Below are 21,729 nucleotides of genomic sequence, written 5' to 3' on the forward strand. Positions count from 1 at the left end.
CGTTGGCTTTTAAAAGCGTGGATGACGTCTCAGGCCTCGCCAACACCTTCTCGGGCTTGGCCACGTAGCGCCGCGTGTCCACGCGTGGGAAATGCCATGAAGGCACGACCAAACGACGCATGGCAATGACGTGATGGTAAGGGAGGCAGAGGAGCTGCTGCTGATGGTGCACTGTTCATGACTAAAAGGGACCATGACGCCTAAGAGGGGGGGTGAATTAGGCAACTTAAAACTCTAACTTCAGACTATGGCATCTTTTTCTATTCTTAGCAAAATCTATGCAAAAGATAAACTATCTAAATATACAACTACGGTTTTGCTAGTGTGTTACTATCTCTATCACAAAAGGAGTTATGCAAACAATGTAAATACGGAAGCTAATGAGTAAGGTAGAGATTTGCAAACTCTCATCGATGACTCTGATATTTTTACCGAGGTATCGAGAAGCATGCAAGCTTTCCCCTAGTCCTCATTGGAGCCCCTCGTAAGGAATCCCTTGTAAGGGCCAAGCTCCCAGTCAGGTAAGTCCGTGGATAGCCCGGGGCCTTCTCCACATGCAAGTGGGTCTCCAGTGTGCCTTTCGGCAAGCCTCTTCTAGACCACTCCCCGTCATCTTCACTATCAAGCTTCCGATCGAACCGTTGTGGGCCTTGTTTCCTTTGGTACACGGTGGCGGCCATACCACAAACGCAGTTGGTGTGATCTCAAAAGACTACAAGCCCCTCCGATGTATAACAATAGTGCACGCAAGCACCGAGTGGTAAGAGGTATGCAAACCTCACTAAACACTAGGCCTAAACCTAGAGCAAGCATATAAGCGGTGGTCTAATCAATCTAAGCACTTCACAAAGCATCTACGCTAATCACCTAATGAATCACTAAGCACTATGCAAGTGGAGATCACTAAAATAGTGTATTGCCACCCTTGGTATGTTTCCTCAGCTCCACTTTTTTCAAATGGTCGGTTGGGGGGTCTATTTATAAGCTCCACTAAGAAAGTAGCCGTTGGGGATGAAACCCAGCTTTCTGCTATTGATCGGACGTTGATCACGTCCTGACCGAACGTGTCTGGTCATCTCGACTGTTGGAGCGCGCGCATTGATCAGACTCGGCTCAAAGTCCGGTCATCATCGACTGGATGCATCCGATCGTGCTGGCGCTGCTCTAGAACCTCTCTGGACTCGATCAGATGCTGCACTTCGTGCGTCCGGTCGTCCAGTCTATTGTGTCTGGTCACGCTAAAAATACTGTCGTGACGATGAATAGTGTCACTGGTGCGTTCGGTCACTGCTTCGCTCAGCGTCTGGTCACAGCTACCGATGCCTGCTGTTGCCTGGCACCTGATCGGACGTGTCCGGTCACTCATAGGGCTGCATCCAGTCACCTCTACAGGGCTTGTTTCTTCACGATCTTACGTTCGGCTTGGTTCCAATCTTCGTGCTTGGACTTTGCTTGACCTTGTATGTCTTCTATGCATCTTCACATGTCTTTCTTGAGGTGTTGATCATTAGATCATCACGTCGCCTTCGTCCAAGTCATGTTTTGCATCCTATTGAACTACAAAACAATTACTTACAAATCCATTAGTCCAATTTGATTGTGTTGGTCATCAAACACCAAAATCTAAAGTAAATGAGCCTATGGTTCATTTTCCTTACAATCTCCCCCCTTTTTGGTGATCGATGACAACACGATCAAAACAAGCAAATAATAAAAATTTTGGAATTTAAAAACTATCTACTTGCTAAGATGCAATGCAAAGGGTAAGGTTATATGATGCTAAAAGATACCATATGGAAATATCTTTGGAAACTTATCTTATCCTTGCAAATGTTTCCATGTGGCATTACGGATTTAAGCCTACACCTAACTCCATAATCCACTATCCTCCCTTTCTTAAACCATTACCACTTGTAAATTATTATGATCGAGCTTGCTTTTGGTCCTATAAATTCTCCCCCTTTGGAATCAAACATCAAAAAGAAAGACATTAGTAGCCCAAGGGAGGGTCAAACTTTGTGATCCTTTTTATGTGGAGTGGAATAGGTCACAAAATTTGACTCTCACATTACATAGACTAAGCTCCCCCTAAATATATGCATACATAAGATGGAGAATGTAGTTTATGCATAATTGGCAAATTAATGCTTAAGGGAGTTTAATCTATATAATGCATGGAGAAAGCATATAAATACCAAAGTGAAATCAACATGATGATATCGGTTTAGAAATACCACATGTGGAAAACAATTTGATTTATATCACTTCCAATAGGTGGTGGATATTTGAAGTATGATGCTTAACTCTAGGGAATCCATTTTCCTTGCAATGAGACTACTACACACATGATAAGCTTAAAAATGTGTTAGTCTCAAGGCATCCAACTTGTAGAGTAACCTACCTCTAAATTTGTGCACACAAGTATGGAATACTTGTAGGAGACATACACAATGATTTTACAATAAAAAATACCACTTAAAAGATAACATCACATGAATGTGAGAATCATTTTTGAAAGTAATATTCGGGAGAAGTTATCTACAATTTGAACTTTGGCACATATTAGATGAACAATTATAAAACAAGCTATGTGTCATGCTCCTAAACAATTTAAACCATATAGGTTTACTCCAAGGGTTAAGAGTGAAACCGAGCAAGCCTACCATAAGATATACCTAGTGTATACAAAATATTTAAACATGCTAATGCAAACCTAGGCATGAAAAGGAACTAGATGCTAATTGAGATTGCAAGAAATTAAATCTAGTTACCTAACATAGAGAGAGAAATTTGAGTCCATAGTATTCACTAACCTACTTGACAATTACCTTGTCTATAATGATGTACCCCATGAAATGCACTCATACTTTGCCAAGTCTCCAAATTCTCCAAAGTCCATCGGACTTCTCATTTCCCTTTCGGGATCCAAACCTTCTTGGTGCTCTTCGTGTTGGAAATAATCTCCTTTAGCACCCAAATACGTTTGGCCCCAATGTTGGCTTGCTTATTCACCTCGATGGCCACCACCTTGTTATTTTTCTTCTTCTTTAACAAGTATGGTGTGGAGGCCTTCTTGTCCACCATGTTGGTGTAGGTGTTGGGGAGCTTGCTTGTTTACCTTTTGTTTTTCTCTTTCTTCTTAGCTCCTCCCCCATTCTTCACCTTGTACTCATAGGACATGTGGCCTTCCTTGCGGCATACATAGCAAACCACAGTTTGTCCTTCATCAAGCTTCTTCACTCCATTGACGGTGTTATCTTGATAAAGTTGAGCTTGCTCTGTCTTGCCTTTCACTTGAGTCAAATCCTTGGTGAGGCGAGCCATTTCTTGCTTGAGTTGCTCATTCTCCATTGCAACCTCTTGTGTGCATATATCTACAATAACTTTCTCAACACAAACTTGGTTGCACAAGGGTGAGTCTAAACATAAATCATTGCAAGAAGTAGAGGCATCCTTTTTAGGCATGTCAAAAATTGAACCTTTCTTTTTAGGTACCTCGGTGGGGGTTGTACCGACGACTTCAAAATTAGCAACTTTATTAGTTAGCTCATCACAATGTTTGCACATGGTTTTCATTTTAGCGAGCAAACTTTTATAATTATCTTGTGAGCTAGCTAACTTTTTCTTTAATTTTTTATTTTTCTTTATAAGTTGCTCATCATTGATTGTGCAATTATTTGTGTTTGCACTAGTCTCAAGTTGCTCAATTTTAGTAGATAGCTCCATATTAAGATTGGCAAAAGTTTCAGATTGTTCAAGCAAAGTAGCATAAGCTTATTGTGAGCTATCTAGTTTTTCTTTTAATTTTTCAAGCTTCTTTTGTTGACTAATGCAAACATAAGTTAAGATTTTCTTGCACAATTTCATCATAAGAAGGTAGTTCATCATCACTATCATTATTATTGTCACTATCACTAGGGATAGACTTTTTGTTATCTCGTGCCATAAGGCACACTCGTGAAGTGCTTGATGATGAGTGCTTGTACCTTTGCCTCTTATGATGGTCTTCTTCTTCACTTGAAGAATCATCCCATGACCTTATTGATGTGAGGGCTTTGTCCTTGCACGCCTTCTTCTTAGTCTTGGGTGTGGGCTTGTTTGGACAAACTTCCACAAAGTGCTCCAACTCACCGCATCCATAGCATCCTTTCTTTCTTTGCTCATTTCTTTAATTGGTGAAAATAAATCTTGAATTTAGATGGGCACACCCTTGACATTGAGCCTTTGGATCATTCTCTCCACCTTGTTGATAAGTTTGATTGATTCTTCATCAAGGTCGAAGGTGGAGGAGGAAGATTGATCATCATCACTTGAATCTTCATCATCATCATCATCATCTTCTTCTTCATCTTCACTTGAGGAGCTTGAGCTTGAGCTTGTCTCAACTTGCTTGCCCTTTATCTTCTTTTTCTCACTACATGTGAGAGCTTTGCCTTTGCTTGATGAAGAGGCTTCTTCTTGACCCATCTTGCGTGACATTTTAAATGCCACTATCTTGCCAATGACTATGGTCTGGGTCATGGTGCTCAAGTCCTCCATGTTGTGAAGGATGGTGATGATGCTTGTATATTTCTTCTGTGGTAGCACAGAGATGATCTTCCCCACGATATCCGCATCATCTAGCTTCGATAATCCTATTGAATAGAGCTCATTGATAATTAGATTCAAATAAGAATACATATCACGAACAAGCTCATCACCATTTATTTTAAAGGAATCATAATTTTGTTTAGCTAGATAATATTTTTGCTCACGGACATTAGTTGTGCTGTCATGGAGATCTTGGAGTTTTAACTAAATTTCATGTGCCGTATTTAAAGTGAACACTTGGTTAAACACATCCATGCTAAAAGATTCAAACAAGCAATTTTTAGCTCTAGCATTGAAATGAATTTCTTTTTCTTTACTCTTTGTGGGTTTATCAGGATTCTTGATGGGTTTCATCCCGTCACGAGTGACTCTCCGAACACCCAAATCTACCGCCTTAAGGTTACAAGCCATTCTAGCTTTATAGTAGGGAAGTTAGTGCCGTCAAAGTGCGGAGGCCTAGAGGTATCTATCACAACCACTCTAAATAGTATCGGCTCAACGACGGTGAAGCCAGAGGTCCAAATTGAGCCAACCGGCTCTGATACCAATTGAAAGGGACCATGACGCCTAAGAGGGGGGTGAATTAGGCAACTTAAAACTCTAACTCTAGACTATGGCCTATTTTTCTATTCTTAGCAAAACCTATACAAAAAGATAAACTATCTAAATATACAACTACGGTTTTGCTAGTGTGTTGCTATCTCTACCGCAAAAGGAGTTATACAAACAATGTAAATGCGGAAGCTAAAGAGTAAAGTAGAGATATGCAAACTCCCATTGATGACTCCGGTATTTTTACCGAGGTATCGAGAAGCTCGCAAGCTTCCCCCTAGTCCTCGTAGGAGCCCCTCGAAAGGAATCCCTCGCAAGGGCCAAGCTCCCGGTCGGGTAACTCCGTGGATAGCCTCGGGCCTTTCCCACGCACAAGTGGGTCTCTGGTGTGCCTTCTAGTAAGCCTCTCCTGGACCGCTCCCCACCGTCTTTACTATCAAGCTTCCGGCCAAACCGTCACGGGCCTTATTCCCTTCGGTACACGGTGGCGGCCACACCACAAACGCGGTTGGTGTGATCTCGCAAGACTACAAGCCTCTCCGATGTACAACAATGGTGCGCAAAAGCACCGAGTGGTAAGAGGTATGCAAACCTCACTTAACACTAGGCCTAAACCTAGAGCAATCATATAAGCGGTGGTCTAATCAACCTAAACACTTCACAAAAGCACCTACGCTAATCACCTAATTAATCACTAAGCACTAATTAAGTGGAGATCACTAAAATGGTGTATTACCACCCTTAATATGTTTCCGTAGCTCTACTTTTTTAAATGGCCGGTTGGAGGGTCTATTTATAAGCTCCACTGAGAAAGTAGCCGTTGGGGACGAAACCCAGCTTTTTACTATTGACCAGACGGTGATCACGTCCTGACCGGACGCGTCCGGTCGTCCCAACCGTTGGAGCACGCATGTTGATCGGACTCGGCTTAGAGTCCGGTCATCATCGGTTGGACGCGTCCGGTCGCGTTGACGCCGCTCACGAACCTCTCTGGACTTGATCGAACGCTGCACTTCGTGCGTTCGATCGTCCAGTCTGCTGCGTCCGATCACGCTGAAAATATTGCAATGACGATGAACAGTGTCACCGGTGCGTCCGGTCACTACTTCGCTTAGCGTCCAGTCAGCGTCCGATCACAGCTGCCAAAGCCTGCTATTGCCTGGCACCTGATCGGACGCGTCCGGTCACTCATAGGGCTGCGTCCGATCACCTCTGCCGGGCTCGTTTCTTCACGATCTTGCATCCGGCTTGGTTTCAATCTTCGTGCTTGGACTTTGCTTGACCTTGTATGTCTTCTATGTATCTTCACATGTCTTTCTTGAGGTGTTGATCATCGGATCGTCACGTCGCCTTCGTTAAAGTCACGTTTTGCATCCTATTGAACTACAAAACAATTACGTGCAAATTCATTAGTCCAATTTGGTTGTGTTGGTCATCAAACACCAAAATCCAAAGTAAATGGGCATAGGGTCCATTTTTCTTACAATGACTGACAGCCCATCTTCTTCTCTCATTTTCTCTTGATTCCAAACAGCAACTCGAAAAACTTCCTTACTATCACTTAATCAATTTGACGAGATCTCCAACTTCTATTAAGGAACCATCATCAAATTCTAACTGGTTAAGAAGATCTAGAGTTAAGAACATAGGTACATGCAAACTAAAAACTGCATTCAGTTAATGGGTTTTGGAAACAGTTAATTAACTACTTTGGGTAATTAATTGGGTGATTAACTAGTTATCAAACAATTCAACAAATAGCACAGTTGCAAAGTACAAACCTCATACCAATCAATGAAACAAAGGTTGCCCAACTTTTATTTATGAAAATTGATTTAATAAATTCCCCAACATTGAATTCAAAGTTGAATTCTAAGACTTAACTAAGTGCTGAATTTCAAAACTAAATTCAAACTTGGAGCTCAAATTTGAACATGTTTAATTTAGAAACATCATCAATTTTTGTTTCTATATTATAAATCACACTTTATTCTACAGGGTTTATTTTTAACAAAATTTTAATTGTTTAAACAAATTATTAGTTTATAAAATTATAAAGAACCTTAATCACTATTATTGCTAACATTTCATGGAACATATGAAACACATCATAAGTAACATATTCATGCTATAATTGAAATATGAAATGCATTTATGCCTTAATGCTTAATAGTTATGTATGATGATGAACATGATCAAGTCTTTATTAAGTGCTTAACACCTAGGGTGTTACACTTATGAGAACGTACTGGAAGAGAAAGTAAATTAAAATATATTTTTGTCCTGTTCGTTTGGGCTTGTTTGGCTGATAAATCCTGGCTGAAAGTACTGTTGGCTGATTTGGTGTGAGAGAAAAATACTGTTTGTTGGCTGAAAAAGTACGGCTTATAAGCCAAACAAGCCCAAGCAAACAAGACGTTTATATGATTTTTCCGTGATCGAAGTAAACTTATTTTTTTGAGACGGCGGTAGTAACTATTTTTAGTTTGGATGGAACCTTTATACATCTCCTGATCTCCATAATGTCAATATTGCATTGCAAGCGCAAAAGGATTTTTTTTCTCACGGTCAAAAAGAAATGAGACTCACAAACCTTAGCCAACCATGTTTCCCAAACTGCAAGTTGCATAGAGACTGATTGCCATATTATGACAAGGGCCTGGACGCTTGCTCTTTGGAGGCGATGGCGTGCAGGGATGGTGCTAAATTTGCTGCGCAGCTGGGTATACAGCGGGTGGGCGAACTGATTGCCTCCAGGTGGTTCATCTATGGAACAAGGTGGAGACCCAACTTTCAATCATCGATCCTATTCTGCGGCAGATTGATGAGCTTAGACTTTTTCAAGAATTTTCTCTTTCTTCCATTAGTAGGAATTGTAATAAGGGCCCGTTTGCGTGCCTTTAAATCCGGTTTGATCCGTTTCTTTTTTTCATCCGAAATCGTGTTTTTCTTTCACAAATTCCTCCAGATTTCTCCAGAATTCCTCCAATCAAACGGATAAGGTAGCACATTCTCTAGCTAAGCAAAGATCCGGTTCGCATCGCTCGGAGACGTGGCATATAACTACGAGGTGCGTGTATGTCCTGATTATGTTTGAGGCTTCGGCCAACTGATAATAAAGGGCAAGCAAGTCAAAAAAAAAAAAAAATCCCCTGCAAGTTGCATCATGATACCATCTGGAAAACAAATACTAATAGCAGGACAGCTTAACACTCCCTTGCTCAAATAAAAAAAGAACCATAACCCAGTATCAGTGCTAATAAATCCACAGTTCGTTCATCAAATGTATGTACTCCGAGTCTCCGATCACATATTCTTCGAACTAGCAAGTTTATTTATATTCTTAAAAGACCTTTAAACAATGTCCCATATGTCAGCGTCCGCATCGGCCGCTGCAGCTACAACACAAAACGGTACTGTGCTCCGATCCGATCGTGCAACAAGTTCACAAATCACAACACACATCTCGTCACAACACGATACTCCTGCTCCATAAAAAACAGAGCGAAATAAAAATCGACGACGCCATCTATTTAAGGCTGAATCCGCCCTGCCTGCGTGGCCGTCCTCCCCATCGCGTCCTCTCCGCTCCGCTACCCCTCGCCGACCAGATCGCTACGAGACGCCGCGCGATCCGACCCAGGCCGACGCCGACGACCACTCTCGCCGCCGGCGGCCATGGCGTACGGAGACCACGTCACCACCTTCGAGGACTCCGAGAAGGAGAGCGAGTACGGCTATGTCCGCAAGGTCCGCGCCTCCTCCCTCCTCCCGCTCGCATTGCTTGCGCCTAGATCCCGCTGCTCGATTTCGCGCGATCTCTGGTGGGCGCGGGCTGCACGGTACAGTGGCTGAGTCCTCGGCGTCTGGCGTGCTCGGATCGAGCTGAATTGCTGCCAGATTTGGTTGCCTGCGGGTTCTCGGTTTGGGATTTGGGTGGTGTTGACGGTTACTGTCGTGGATCTCTCAGGCGTGACTGGCCTTGTCCAGGTGGTGCTGGGATCTAGCCAGCATTGGTGGGGGTGGCTTGGACGCTTGGTCCAGTAGTTTGGAGATTGTGGAGTGGTATTTTGATTGACGATGTACTATTGTTTGATCCAATGTCTTGATTTGACTACCTCGATGCTTGAGGATTATTGTGGTATTTGGTTTGCGTTGCCATGTGATTAGTTCAATTAGTGGAAGATGTGCGTAAGTTTACCGTTTTTGTAGAAGCTAGATCCATTTTTTGAGCTTCTAATGCCACAATGTAGTTGCTTGTACCTTTGATGCTATATCCTATTACCTACCTTGGCTAATCGCCATCTGTTTACAAGAGATGACATCTTCCGCTGATGTTCTGCACCACCGTTATATATATAACAAGTCTCATTTTGTTCATGACGTATTGATTAACCTTGATGCTGGGTTATTGCAGGTCTCTGGACCTGTGGTCGTTGCTGATGGAATGGGCGGTGCTGCCATGTATGAACTTGTTCGCGTCGGGCATGATAACCTCATAGGGGAAATTATCCGTCTTGAGGGCGATTCAGCTACAATCCAAGGTATGCAACATGGCTGATCATCTATAATACATTATTCACCCTTGAGAAGTTCCTAGATATGGTACCAACCTTGCAAGCGCTGTCATTTGTGTGTTACAGTTTATGAGGAAACAGCTGGACTGATGGTTAATGACCCTGTTTTGAGAACAAGAAAGGTGCATTTTAGTTGTCTTTTAATCTTACTATATCTTTTAATGTCATTGTTTTCCTATCCTTTAACGTGTAATGGCTATTCCCATGCAGCCTCTTTCAGTTGAATTGGGACCTGGAATTCTTGGAAACATTTTTGATGGTATCCAGGTGCGCTGAACATGACAGGGCTCATTTTTGCGGTCATTTACTTTTGTTACTTTTTGTCTATTGTCCTTACCCCTCCTCTATTACGTTTGCAGCGCCCTCTAAAAACCATTGCTATTAAGTCAGGAGATGTGTATATACCTCGTGGTGTTTCAGTTCCTGCCCTTGACAAAGATGCATTGTGGGAATTTCAGCCAAAGAAGCTAGGTAATGACTTAATGTAGTACCTGCATTATCCAAATGGTCTTGCATGCTGTTTTTGTTATCTCTAAGTTGTATGTGAACTTCGATGTTATCTAAATAGATTTTCTTGTGTTATATTTCCAGGTGTTGGAGATGTCATCACAGGCGGAGATCTATATGCTGTAAGTTCCTATGACATTCATTCTTAAGACTAGCTGCCTGTGATATGTAGATGCATGCTGTTGACCCATGTTTACATCCTAATGATTGCTGACTGTGTGTTGCAGACTGTTTTTGAGAATACATTGATGCAGCACCATGTTGCTCTTCCGCCGGGTTCTATGGGGAAAATAAGTTACATTGCACCAGCTGGTCAGTACAACCTGCAGGTAGGTTGATATTATTGCCTTATACTAAGCCTTATTGATTTGGTGTCTTCTACCTCTGAGCTTTAATCTCAATCCTTGCTATTGTTTTTTTTATGCAGGACACGGTGCTAGAATTGGAATTTCAGGGCAGAAAAAAGAAATTTACCATGCTTCAGGTAAAAAAAGCTAATTGTCTTGTGCAGAAGATCAAGTTTCGTAAGGATTGAAGCATCCGTTTAATATGCTTAATTCATTTCCTTGCAGACATGGCCTGTGCGTTCACCAAGGCCTGTTGCGTCGAAGCTTGCTGCAGATACACCTCTTCTGACAGGGCAGGTTTGTCTATAAGTTGCCTTGAGCTTGGTTGTCTACAATTATCAATGCTTGCTAAAAACTTGAAATCGCCAAGCATTTTCAGATGATGTTTCCCTTTATCGTACTCTATTAAATCTTGAAGTCTTGTATGCTTTCAAATGGTTGCAGCGTGTACTGGATGCGCTATTCCCCTCAGTTCTGGGAGGCACTTGTGCTATTCCAGGAGCGTTTGGTTGTGGTAAAACTGTCATTAGTCAGGCACTTTCCAAGGTGATTTCCCCTCACCCTTTACTACTGCTCCTTCTGTTGCAGCTGTACATATTTTTTTTCTCTTTTATTGTCTTGATGGTCTCATTTTAACTTTGCCTAATGTTATCTGCAGTACTCCAATTCCGAAGCTGTGGTTTATGTGGGCTGTGGTGAACGAGGAAATGAGATGGCTGAGGTTCTCATGGACTTCCCCCAGTTGACGATGACATTGCCTGATGGCCGTGAGGAGTCAGTCATGAAGAGAACAACACTGGTGGCTAACACATCAAACATGCCTGTCGCTGCTCGTGAAGCCTCCATTTATACAGGTAAAACCCTGTTGCCTTGATATTTTACCTTTAGTTGTGTAGCCACAGATATCAAAGTGCTGTGGTAGGAAACATATCAATATCAGAAATATTTCACAGCACGTATTACCAAAATTGAAATATTACATGGTTAGGACTAGGAGACAGCCTTGATGATATGGGTGCCTCTGTCAGCTGTATCTCTGCTTGTTGCTGTTCAGTGCATAGTTTCTGTTAACAATCATATTCTGCCTTTTTTCCCTCAGGAATTACAATTGCTGAGTATTTCCGTGATATGGGCTACAACGTCAGTATGATGGCTGACTCCACCTCCCGATGGGCTGAGGCATTGCGTGAGATCTCAGGGCGTTTGGTATGTTACTCATCTTCTGTCCTCAAATTGGTGTATTTTAAAATAAGTATAAATAACATATAACAGATTATAGAAAACATTTTTAAAAAAAAAAAAATAGTCTCTAGTTCATCAGGTGTAATGCCAACATGATCTTTTAGTGATGTTGGATTTTCTCTCATTGCATCTTACTCCCTCCATTCCAAATTGGAAGATGTTTTGGCTTTTCTAGGTACATAGCTTTTGCTACGCACTTAGATGTACAATATGTCTAGATACATATTAAAATCAATTTATCTAGAAAAGCCAAAACATCTTATAATTTGTATTTGTCAATTACCTATGATTTTTGTCGCTACCTCTGCTGTCACAATTTGGTAAGATGTCCCATTTATGGTACCATCATTTGGCCACACACTAAGATTGACCCATAAACTTATATTTAGGAACATATAATTTCAAATGTAAATACTATGCTATTAATTTGTGATTTATAAGCTTATTACATAGTGATACTGATGATTAAGGGGCCGTTTGGTTCCTTTCATTTGGAGGAATTGAAATCTACTTAATAAATTAGGCTATTTGGCTTGGAATTTGATATTCCACCACTTTCCAAAGTTCACATATAAGCCTATCTCAAATTCATAGGGTGGGAGATGGAAATTGATTCTATAGATCACCATTCTATGTTTCTCCTTTGCAATTTGTAACACGTTCTTCAACTCGCTCCCATACGGTGGAAATGCAACACATAAGTATCTCTCTCGTATAGCCAACAATAATATACAAATATAATCCATATACAACCATATTAGCTTAATTAGTATGTGTCTAAATTATGATTATTAAAATGAATTCAATTTCAAGGATCCAAATGGGGCCTAAGAGAAATGAATGACTCGGTGTTGAGTACATCATAGGCCTAGGCTGGCGGTATAGCCCGTTAGTGTTACGGTTAATTAGAGATAAGGGTCGCTTGCTTAGGGGTCAAGTAAGCCTTGCTTGTAAGTCAAGTAAGCCTTGCTTGTAAGTCAAGTAAACCTTTCTATATAAGGAGAGAAGATGTATCAATCTAATAAGCAAGAATTAAGAAGAAAACCCTTCCCCCTCTTGCTCGGCCGTGGGCAAAGGCCCCGCGGCCGGCCTCTCGCCCTCGCAGCCCTAGCCCGTGGACAGTACCGGGGGGCACTGTAACACCCGTGGGTACTGTAGCATGACAGTCGCCGTCGCTCCCCTCAACTCTCTCCTCTCAATCCCAACACCCACATAACACTCGGATTCCTAGTTAAGTTGCAAATAGGCCTATATCACTAGTAAAGCAGTTTTAGCTCTGAGATAATATGAAATACTTTGTGTCAGTAGTTAGCCTAGTGTTCTTGTTTTTCCAGTTACCTACTATAGATATTTACTATTCACTGTCATGTGTTTTTTTCCGTTTCCTTGGCAACCAAGTTGATCATGGTGCCTTGGCAACCAAGTAGGAATCATAGCATCTGCTTTATGCAGTTAGAATATGCTAAGGAGTAGGTACACCACTTGCTTATATATGCAGTGATTAGCATCTTTGTATCAAGTAGTTATTTTTGCAATTCAATACTCCCTCCGTTCCTTAATATAAGCCATATAGATTTCTAAAGAAAATTCCAAAATATAGGAACGTATCAGCTCCCACGCCGATTAGTTTGGAAACCTTCCCACCGTACATAGCACATGCCCTAACCAATCCTTTAGATTTAAGAAGCAATCTGATTGGGAGAGAAAAGATGGCCTGATTTTTCTTTTTTTCCTCGGTCTCACATCCTTTCCCAAGCCGTGCGTTAATATTAATGCTAAAAACTATATGGCTTATATTAAGGAACGGAGGGAGTACAATCCAAGCGGCCTGCTGGCCAAGCTGTCCTCTGGCAGCCCAATTTACCAACAATTGGCATTAGAGCCCGGGATTGAGAGAAAGGGAGAGGCATGGCCACCTCCGCAGAGAGCAACAGCCGTCGCCGCCGCCGAGCAGCGTGCGCAGCGTCTGGCCGCGGCAGAGGCCGCAGCCGCGCAGGCGCAGCAAGCCGCGGAGGCCGCAGCAGCAGCAGCTAGGAACGCGGCCGCCACGGCCGCGGCTCTGCGTCGAGAGTTGGTGGAGGAGGATCCGTTGCGCGATCGCCGCCCGCCTCCGCGGAGGAGCCCGGAGCGCGAGCGCAGGCAGACGCGGTCGCCCGATCGGGATCAGGATCGCCGCCGCGGACGGGCCAGGGGCTGCTCGCCGGTGATCCAGACCGTGTACAAGGATTCTGGCTCGAGCTCCACCTGGCCGATGCTCACCAAGTCCAATTACCATGAGTGGGCCTCGATCATGAAGCTGAAGCTCCAGGCGCGGCAACTCTGGGACACGATTGAGTACCAGGACCTGCCGTACCATGAGGACAGGCGCACGGTGGAGGCGATCATCGCCGCCGTGCCGCAGGAGATGCAGATGCCGCTGTCTGAGAAGGGATCGGCCAAGGAGGCCTGGGACTCCATCGCCGCCGCACGGATCGGAGTCGATCGGGTGCGCCGCGCCACGCTCCAGCGACTCCGCAGCGACTGGGAGAAGCTCGCCTTCCGTCCGGGTGAGCAAATCGAGGACTTCATCCTTCGCTTGATGGCCCTGAAGCAGCAGCTTCTCCACGGCGACAACGACATCGATGAAGAGCGCGCGGTGGAGAGGCTCCTGCGCGCCGTGCCGCCGAAGTACGCCCAGCTCCGGATCGCCATCGAGACGCTTCTCGACTTCCAGGACCTCACCATCGAGGAGGTGTCTGGGCGCTTGAAGACGGTGGACGACAGGGAGGCGCTGGACGCGGAACCGGCCGCCATCGGTGGACTGCTGCTGACAAGGGAGCAGTGGCGTGCCAAGGAGGAGGCGGCTGCCGCTTCCGCGTCGGGCAAGGAACCGCGACGTCGTCCACGCGGCGGCAAGAAGGAGACAGAGGCGGTGGCGACGATCGCGGGGTGGACGACGACATTTGCCTCAACTGTGGTGATCGCGGCCACTGGGCGCGCGACTGCCGCCAGCCGCGCCGTGGTGGTGGTGACCGCGGCGGCGGTGGTGGCAACCAACGCGGAGGAGGCAACCGCGTTGGAGGTGATCGAGGTGGACGGCGCGGTCGTGGGCGTGGCGGTGCTGCGCACGTCGCAGAGGCGGAGGACGATGATGGTGATCTGTTCCTCGCCCACGGCTTCCTCGAGCTCGACGAGAAGACCGAAGCCGTCTGCTCCAAGGCCACAGTCTCCCTCGACATCAGCGAGCCGCGTGCACGCGTCTTCCTCAACACTAGCGCCAACGAGGAGGCGCTCGACGGTTGGTACCTTGACAGCGGGGCCACGCATCACATGACCGGCCGCCGGGAGCTCTTCGCCGAGCTTGACACCACGGCGCGCGGCACGGTGCGTTTCGGCGACTCGTCTCGAGTGGAGATCAAGGGGACCGGCTCCATCGTCTTCCAGGCCAAGAACGGGGAGCAGCGTGTCCTCCATGGCGTCTTCTACATCCCAGCACTCCGGAACTCGATTATGAGTTTGGGGCAGCTCGACGAAGGAGGCTCCAGAGTGGAGATTGAACATGGAGTGCTCCGAATCTGGGACCGGCGTGGTCGTCTTCTCGCCAAGGTACATCGCGGGCCCAGTCGACTGTACATCCTGCACTTGGAGGCTGCGCAGCCGGCGTGTCTCACCGCCAGGAAGGAGGACGAGTCATGGAGGTGGCATGAGCGCTACGGGCACCTCAGCTTCGAGGCGCTGCACCAGCTCGGCAAGCAGGAGATGGTGAGGGGGATGCCGGTGATCAAGCATGTGGAGCAAGTCTGCGACACCTGCGTCACCACCAAGCTCCGCCGCAAGCCGTTTCCGCAGCAGGCGCAGTACCGCGCGCAGGCGCCCCTGGACCTCGTCCACGGCGACTTGTGCGGGCCGGTGACGCCGGCGACTCCAGGAGGGCGCCGCTACTTCTTGCTGATGGTGGACGACGCCACCCGCTTCATGTGGGCGGTGCTTCTGCCGACCAAGGATGCTGCTGCGGATGTCGTGAAGCGGGTGAAGGCCGAAGCAGAGAAGGAGACCGGCCGTGAGCTCAAGGTGCTGCGGACCGACAATGGAGGAGAGTTCACCGTCGGCGAGCTGGCGCAGTACTTCGCTGCCGAAGGAGTCAAGCGGCACTACTCTGCACCACACTCACCGCAGCAGAACGGTGTTGTGGAGCGGCGCAATCAGACGGTCGTGGCGACCGCACGCGTGCTCCTGAAGCAGAGGTCCATGCCGGCCAAATTCTGGGGGGAGGCAGTGATGACGGCGGTGCATCTGCTCAACCGCGCGCCGACGAGAAGCTTGCAAGGCAAGACCCCCTATGAGGCCTGGCACGGACGAGCGCCGACGGTGAGCTATCTGCGCACTTTCGGCTGCGTCGCCTACACAAGGGAGCTCGGGCAGCTGCACAAGCTCGACGACCGCGACAAGGCTGGGGTCTTCATCGGCTACGCCGAGGGCGCCAAGGCCTACCGGGTCCTCGATCCGGCGACAGGACGCGTCAAGGTGAGCCGCGACGTGGTGTTTGATGAAGGGCGCGGCTGGGATTGGTCCAATTCGGCCGCCGGGACATCTGCTTCCGCCTCCAGTGACTTCGACATCGAGTTCTGGGGAGTCGACGCAGACGGGGCTCAACCGCGCACGCCATCACCAGCTCCAGGGGAGCACGATCCACCGGCCTCCTCTGCTTCACCAGCAGCAGAGACCGAGCAGGCGGACCCGGTTGAGTTCGCGTCACCGCTCGAGGACGACGACGATCGTCTTGACGCTTCCTTCGACGGCGAGCAGCTGCGGTACCGTACCATGCCCAACATCGTCGGGGATGCGCCCACACCGCCGTCGGCTTCACGTCTCTTCGCCGAGCTTCACCTCACGCACGCCGGCGAGCCGGCCAACTTCGCGGAGGCTGAAGGCGATCCTGCCTGGCAGGCCGCCATGGAACAGGAGATCAAGGCGGTTGAGCAGAACCACACGTGAGAGCTTGTGGAGCTTCCTCCCGGTCACCGGCCTATCACTCTGAAGTGGGTCTACAAGCTCAAGAAGGACGAGCGGGGTGCGGTGACCAAGTACAAGGCGCGCTTGGTGGCGCGGGGTTTCGTCCAGCAAGAAGGGATCGACTTCGACGACGCGTTTGCTCCCGTGGCGCGCATGGAATCTGTCCGAGTCCTCCTCGTGCTGGCGGCCCAAGAAGGATGGCGCGTCCACCACATGGACGTCAAATCAGCCTTCCTCAACGGCGACCTCAAGGAGGAGGTGTACGTGAAGTAGCCGTCTGGTTTCATCGTCGCCGGGAAGGAGAAGATGGTGTACCGTCTGCGCAAGGCTTTGTATGGCCTACGGCAGGCTCCACGAGCTTGGAACGCCAAGCTGGACGCCACCCTCAAGGAGATGGGTTTCCAGCAAAGCGACCATGAAGCTGCGATGTACAGGCGAGGAACAGGGGAGGAGCTGCTGCTGATCGGTGTCTATGTTGACGATTTGATCATCACCGGTGCCAGCACTCAAGCCATAGAAGGTTTCAAGGCTTTAGATGAAGAAGGTCTTCGACATGAGCGACCTCGGCCTCCTGTCCTTCTACCTGGGGGTCGAAGTACACCAAGATTCAGCTGGGATCACTCTGAGGCAAACCCATTATGCCAAGAGGATCCTTGAGCTAGGAGGTATGGATGCCTGCAACCCTGCCCATACACCAATGGAGGAGCGGCTGAGGTTGAGCAGGCAGAGCACGGCTGCAGAAGTTGATCCTACCCAATACAGAAGATTGGTGGGCAGCCTGCGCTACTTGGTCCACACAAGACCTGACTTAGCCTTCTCAGTAGGTTTTGTCAGTCGATTCATGGACAGGCCGACTGCAGAGCACCAAGCTGCCATCAAGCGCATCCTGAGATATGTGGCTGGTACTCTGGAGTTTGGACTTCACTACACTAAAGCTCCAGGGAGAGCAAGGTTTGTTGGGTACTGCGACAGTGACTTGGCTCGGGACATTGACACCAGCAAGAGCACTAGTGGCACTCTGTTCTTTCTGGGAAGCAATCTTGTGTGCTGGCAGTCAGTGAAGCAGAAGGTGGTGGCTCTATCTAGTTGTGAAGCTGAGTACATTGCCACTACCACAGCTGCAACACAAGCTATTTGGCTATCCAGGCTGCTGGCAGACCTCCTTGGAAGGAATGTGGAAGTGGTCGAACTGAAGGTTGATAGCAAGTCTGCACTTGCTCTAGCCAAGAATCAAGTCTTTCACAAGCGCAGTAAACACATCAGAATCAAGTACCATTTCATCATAAACTGCTTGGAAGATAGAAGTATCAGGGCTGATCACATATCCACCACTGATCAGCTGGCTGACATTCTAACCAAGTCTCTTGGAAGATCAAAATTTGAAGAGATGAGGGGAAGAATTGGGCTCAAGCACATCACTTCCAAGGACCACAAGGCTAAAGGGGAGAATTGTCAGTAGTTAGCCTAGTGTTCTTGTTTTTCCAGTTACCTACTATAGATATTTACTATTCACTGTCATGTGTTTTTTCTGTTTCCTTGGCAACCAAGTTGATCATGGTGCCTTGGCAACCAAGTAGGAATCATAGCATCTGCTTTATGCAGTTAGAATATTCTAAGGAGTAGGTACACCACTTGCTTATATATGCAGTGGTTAGCATCTTTGTATCAAGTAGTTATTTTTGCAATTCAATACGATCCAAGCGGCCTGCTGGCCAAGCTGTCCTCTGGCAGCCCAATTCGCCAACACTTTGAACTTCTGTTTTGTTGTGTTGATCATTTTTCACATTCTGTCTCTGACTCAACAGCTAATGATGCACTTTTTTTGGTCCAGGCTGAAATGCCTGCTGATAGTGGTTACCCAGCTTACTTGGCTTCACGTTTGGCATCCTTTTACGAACGTGCTGGTAAGGTGAAATGCCTGGGAAGCCCAGACAGGACTGGCAGTGTCACAATTGTTGGAGCCGTCTCTCCTCCTGGTGGTGATTTTTCAGATCCTGTTACCTCCGCAACCCTCAGTATTGTTCAGGTAAGAAGGCTGCCAAATTACTTCAATACTTCAGTCCTCCGATCATTGGTCCAGCCTGATTTACAGTGTTTGTTGTTTCAATATATTGTTAAATCATGTGCTGCTCATTTTTGCAGGTCTTCTGGGGTTTAGATAAAAAGCTCGCTCAAAGGAAGCATTTCCCATCTGTGAACTGGCTCATTTCCTATTCGAAATACTCTAAGGTTATTTCCTGACTTGTGTAAAACTTGTTTTGCTCACATTTATTATCTCTAAAAGTATCATGCAAAATATGGAGCACAAGAAAAGAATTATAAAGGTTGTTGAAAATGTCTACATTGTTTTGTGAGGTGGCAAGGGTGCTCTATTGATTTATTTACCGTAATGCTTAGTGTGTTTGTTGTCTTCTTTCTCTCTCAAATATCTACAGTTCTTCATTTGCTTGTTGTGATCTTCTCCAGTGATGATGTTATGTGAGCATACCACTTTCTGTCTTGCAGGCCCTTGAGTCCTTTTATGAGAAGTTTGATCCAGATTTCATTGATATTAGGACAAATGCACGTGAGGTGTTGCAGAGGGAGGACGATCTAAATGAAATTGTGCAGGTAGATTTTGCTCATCATTTCTTCATTTACTTGCACAAAATACCATGATGTTTCAACCTTTCTTCCTTTATTATGTTGCCTTGGCATGTTCTGTCATGCAACATGCTAATGACTAAAATTTTATCACTAGCACAACATTGTCTTGATTGTGACTTCCCTGTGTTCAGCTTGTTGGTAAAGATGCGCTGGCAGAATCTGACAAGATTACACTGGAGACAGCAAAGCTTCTGAGAGAAGATTATTTGGCACAAAATGCATTTACCCCGTGAGTCCCCTAGTTATTTCAACATGTTTTTCTGCTCATTTTTCTCCATTTTATTTTTTAATAATTCTGACAAGCGCTGTTTAATATAGATATGATAAGTTCTGTCCATTCTACAAATCCGTTTGGATGATGCGCAACATTATTCACTTCAACACATTGGCAAATCAGGTAAGCTCTCAACTGGCAGTACTTCTATATAGTTTTTGAGTAAATGGTTTTTCGCCTGATTGTTCTGCAATGATAAAAAAATCTTATTAAGTTTCGGAATGTCTGCAATGATAAAAAAATCTTATTAAATTTCGGAATGTTTTCTAACCGATTATTGTAAACTAATATTGCTCCACCTTTCTGCTATCCTTAGTTATTGTCAAGATTTTCAATGATAAATTCCATCTGAGTGCAAGAAGGATTTAGGGTTTTAGATCTGCAGTTTACATCTTTTAGATCGTTTTTAGGGTTTAGGGTCTTGGGAGTGAGCTAAACTAATAAATAGCTTGTTAAGACAGTATTCATGGTTTAAGAATAATTTATATGCTTGTATTGTTTGTAGGCTGTGGAGCGGGCAGCTGGTACTGACGGCCACAAGATAACATACAGTGTCATAAAACATCGCTTGGGCGATCTATTTTATCGCCTAGTGTAAGTATTCTTAACTTATTTTGAACACTAATTTTGGTGGCATCATCACTAATGATCCTTCTATGTACAATTACAGATCTCAGAAGTTTGAGGATCCTGCCGAAGGCGAAGAAGCTTTGGTTGCCAAATTTAAGAAACTGTATGATGATCTTACCACTGGGTTCCGCAATCTAGAAGATGAGGCACGGTGAACTGTTGTAGATTTTGTGTAAACAATAAGGACCGCCAAATGTTTTATAAGATAGGGAGGTTGTCGATTGAGGTCATGTATGAGAATTTTCCCCACCGCTGCTCCATCTCTTTGCCACCACTGTTTTAGTCATCAGTGCCCAATGGGCACCTTGTTTATTTCGATGTATCATTTATTGCTATCATTGTAATAAGCGATGGGCATGCTTGTAGTTGAATAAGTACAATGTCCATGTATTCAAACATCAGCATCATTTCTATTTGTTTGTTGAAAAACTATGTTGCCTTTTTGGGATTTGATCGTGCTGACCTTTGCTGTACGGCTGAATTTGGAGTTCAACATTCCCTTCTATCTCCAACTATACTATCGCATAGGATGGTTGTAAAAGAAAATGAACTTTATGATTTTTTTACGGAAATGCTTACTAGAGAGTGCGCACGCTCATCATTACGTTCCGCTCGCTCACCCCGTCATCACGCACCGACGCGGTCTTTCCTCTCCCTGGCCTCTCTCTCTCTCGACTCCTCCGTCCTCCCCCTCGCACGCCCCTCTCTCTGTCTCTCCCTTTCTCTCTCTGGCGACATCCTCACCGGCGTCCAGCGTCCTCCTCCCCATGCCTGCGTCCATCGCCTCCCTGCACCCGAGCCCCAGCACCTCCCACACGTGCGCCCATGGCAGATGCGGCGGCGGCGGATTTGCCGGATCCGGCGGCAGGTAGGCCTCTCCTCCTCTCTCGTCCTCGATCTGCTTTCTAGGGTTCTGGCGAGCTCTCTCCAATCTTCCTCAACTCCGGTGGGCTATAGGTAGGCTAGGCGGTGGGGATGGTTGGCGGACGGTTTAGGGGAGCTGGCGGCGGGAGCGGTGGCCGGGCCAGGTCGGGGCGGGGGAGGCTCGCCGGAGCTGGAAAAGATGGCGGTGGAGCGAGCTCGCCGGAGCTGGAGAAGATGGCTGCGGTGGGGTGGGGGGGGGGGGGAGGAGAAGAGGGCGGCCACCGCGGGCGCTAGGGTTCGCCGGAGCTGTGGGGCGGTGGCCGGCGGCGGGGGCAAGGGCGTCGTTGGGGAAGAGTGCTGCTGTTTTCTTTTTGCGACTAAAAGCTATTGTGCGAGGTGCGCGCGCTAGAAGTCGAAATCCTGCGCGTGCACGCGGTAGTAAAGTCCATTTGACATAGTAAATGAACTTATTCTGAGTGCTTACTTAAACAGAGTGGGTTTTATTTTT

At 46.3% G+C, this 21,729-nt stretch overlaps 1 protein-coding gene across 1 annotated transcript; it reads left to right on the forward strand.

Annotated features, from left to right (window-relative positions):
- The first annotated feature begins 8,685 nt into the window (after positions 1-8,685).
- Positions 8,686-20,805, forward strand: LOC136471198 (V-type proton ATPase catalytic subunit A-like). The gene is made up of 19 exons (XM_066468940.1): positions 8,686-8,892; positions 9,560-9,686; positions 9,786-9,841; positions 9,930-9,986; positions 10,079-10,190; positions 10,311-10,348; positions 10,454-10,555; positions 10,654-10,710; positions 10,799-10,870; positions 11,018-11,119; positions 11,232-11,427; positions 11,673-11,779; positions 18,639-18,833; positions 18,950-19,036; positions 19,313-19,417; positions 19,585-19,682; positions 19,772-19,850; positions 20,233-20,321; positions 20,398-20,805. Exons 1-19 carry the CDS (start codon positions 8,821-8,823, stop codon positions 20,510-20,512), a joined length of 1,866 nt encoding a protein of 621 aa, XP_066325037.1. The 5' UTR covers positions 8,686-8,820; the 3' UTR covers positions 20,513-20,805.
- Positions 20,806-21,729: the final 924 nt, after the last annotated feature.

The sequence above is a fragment of the Miscanthus floridulus genome, chromosome 8 (genome assembly GCF_019320115.1).
Source record: "Miscanthus floridulus cultivar M001 chromosome 8, ASM1932011v1, whole genome shotgun sequence".
NCBI lineage: Eukaryota > Viridiplantae > Streptophyta > Magnoliopsida > Poales > Poaceae > Miscanthus > Miscanthus floridulus.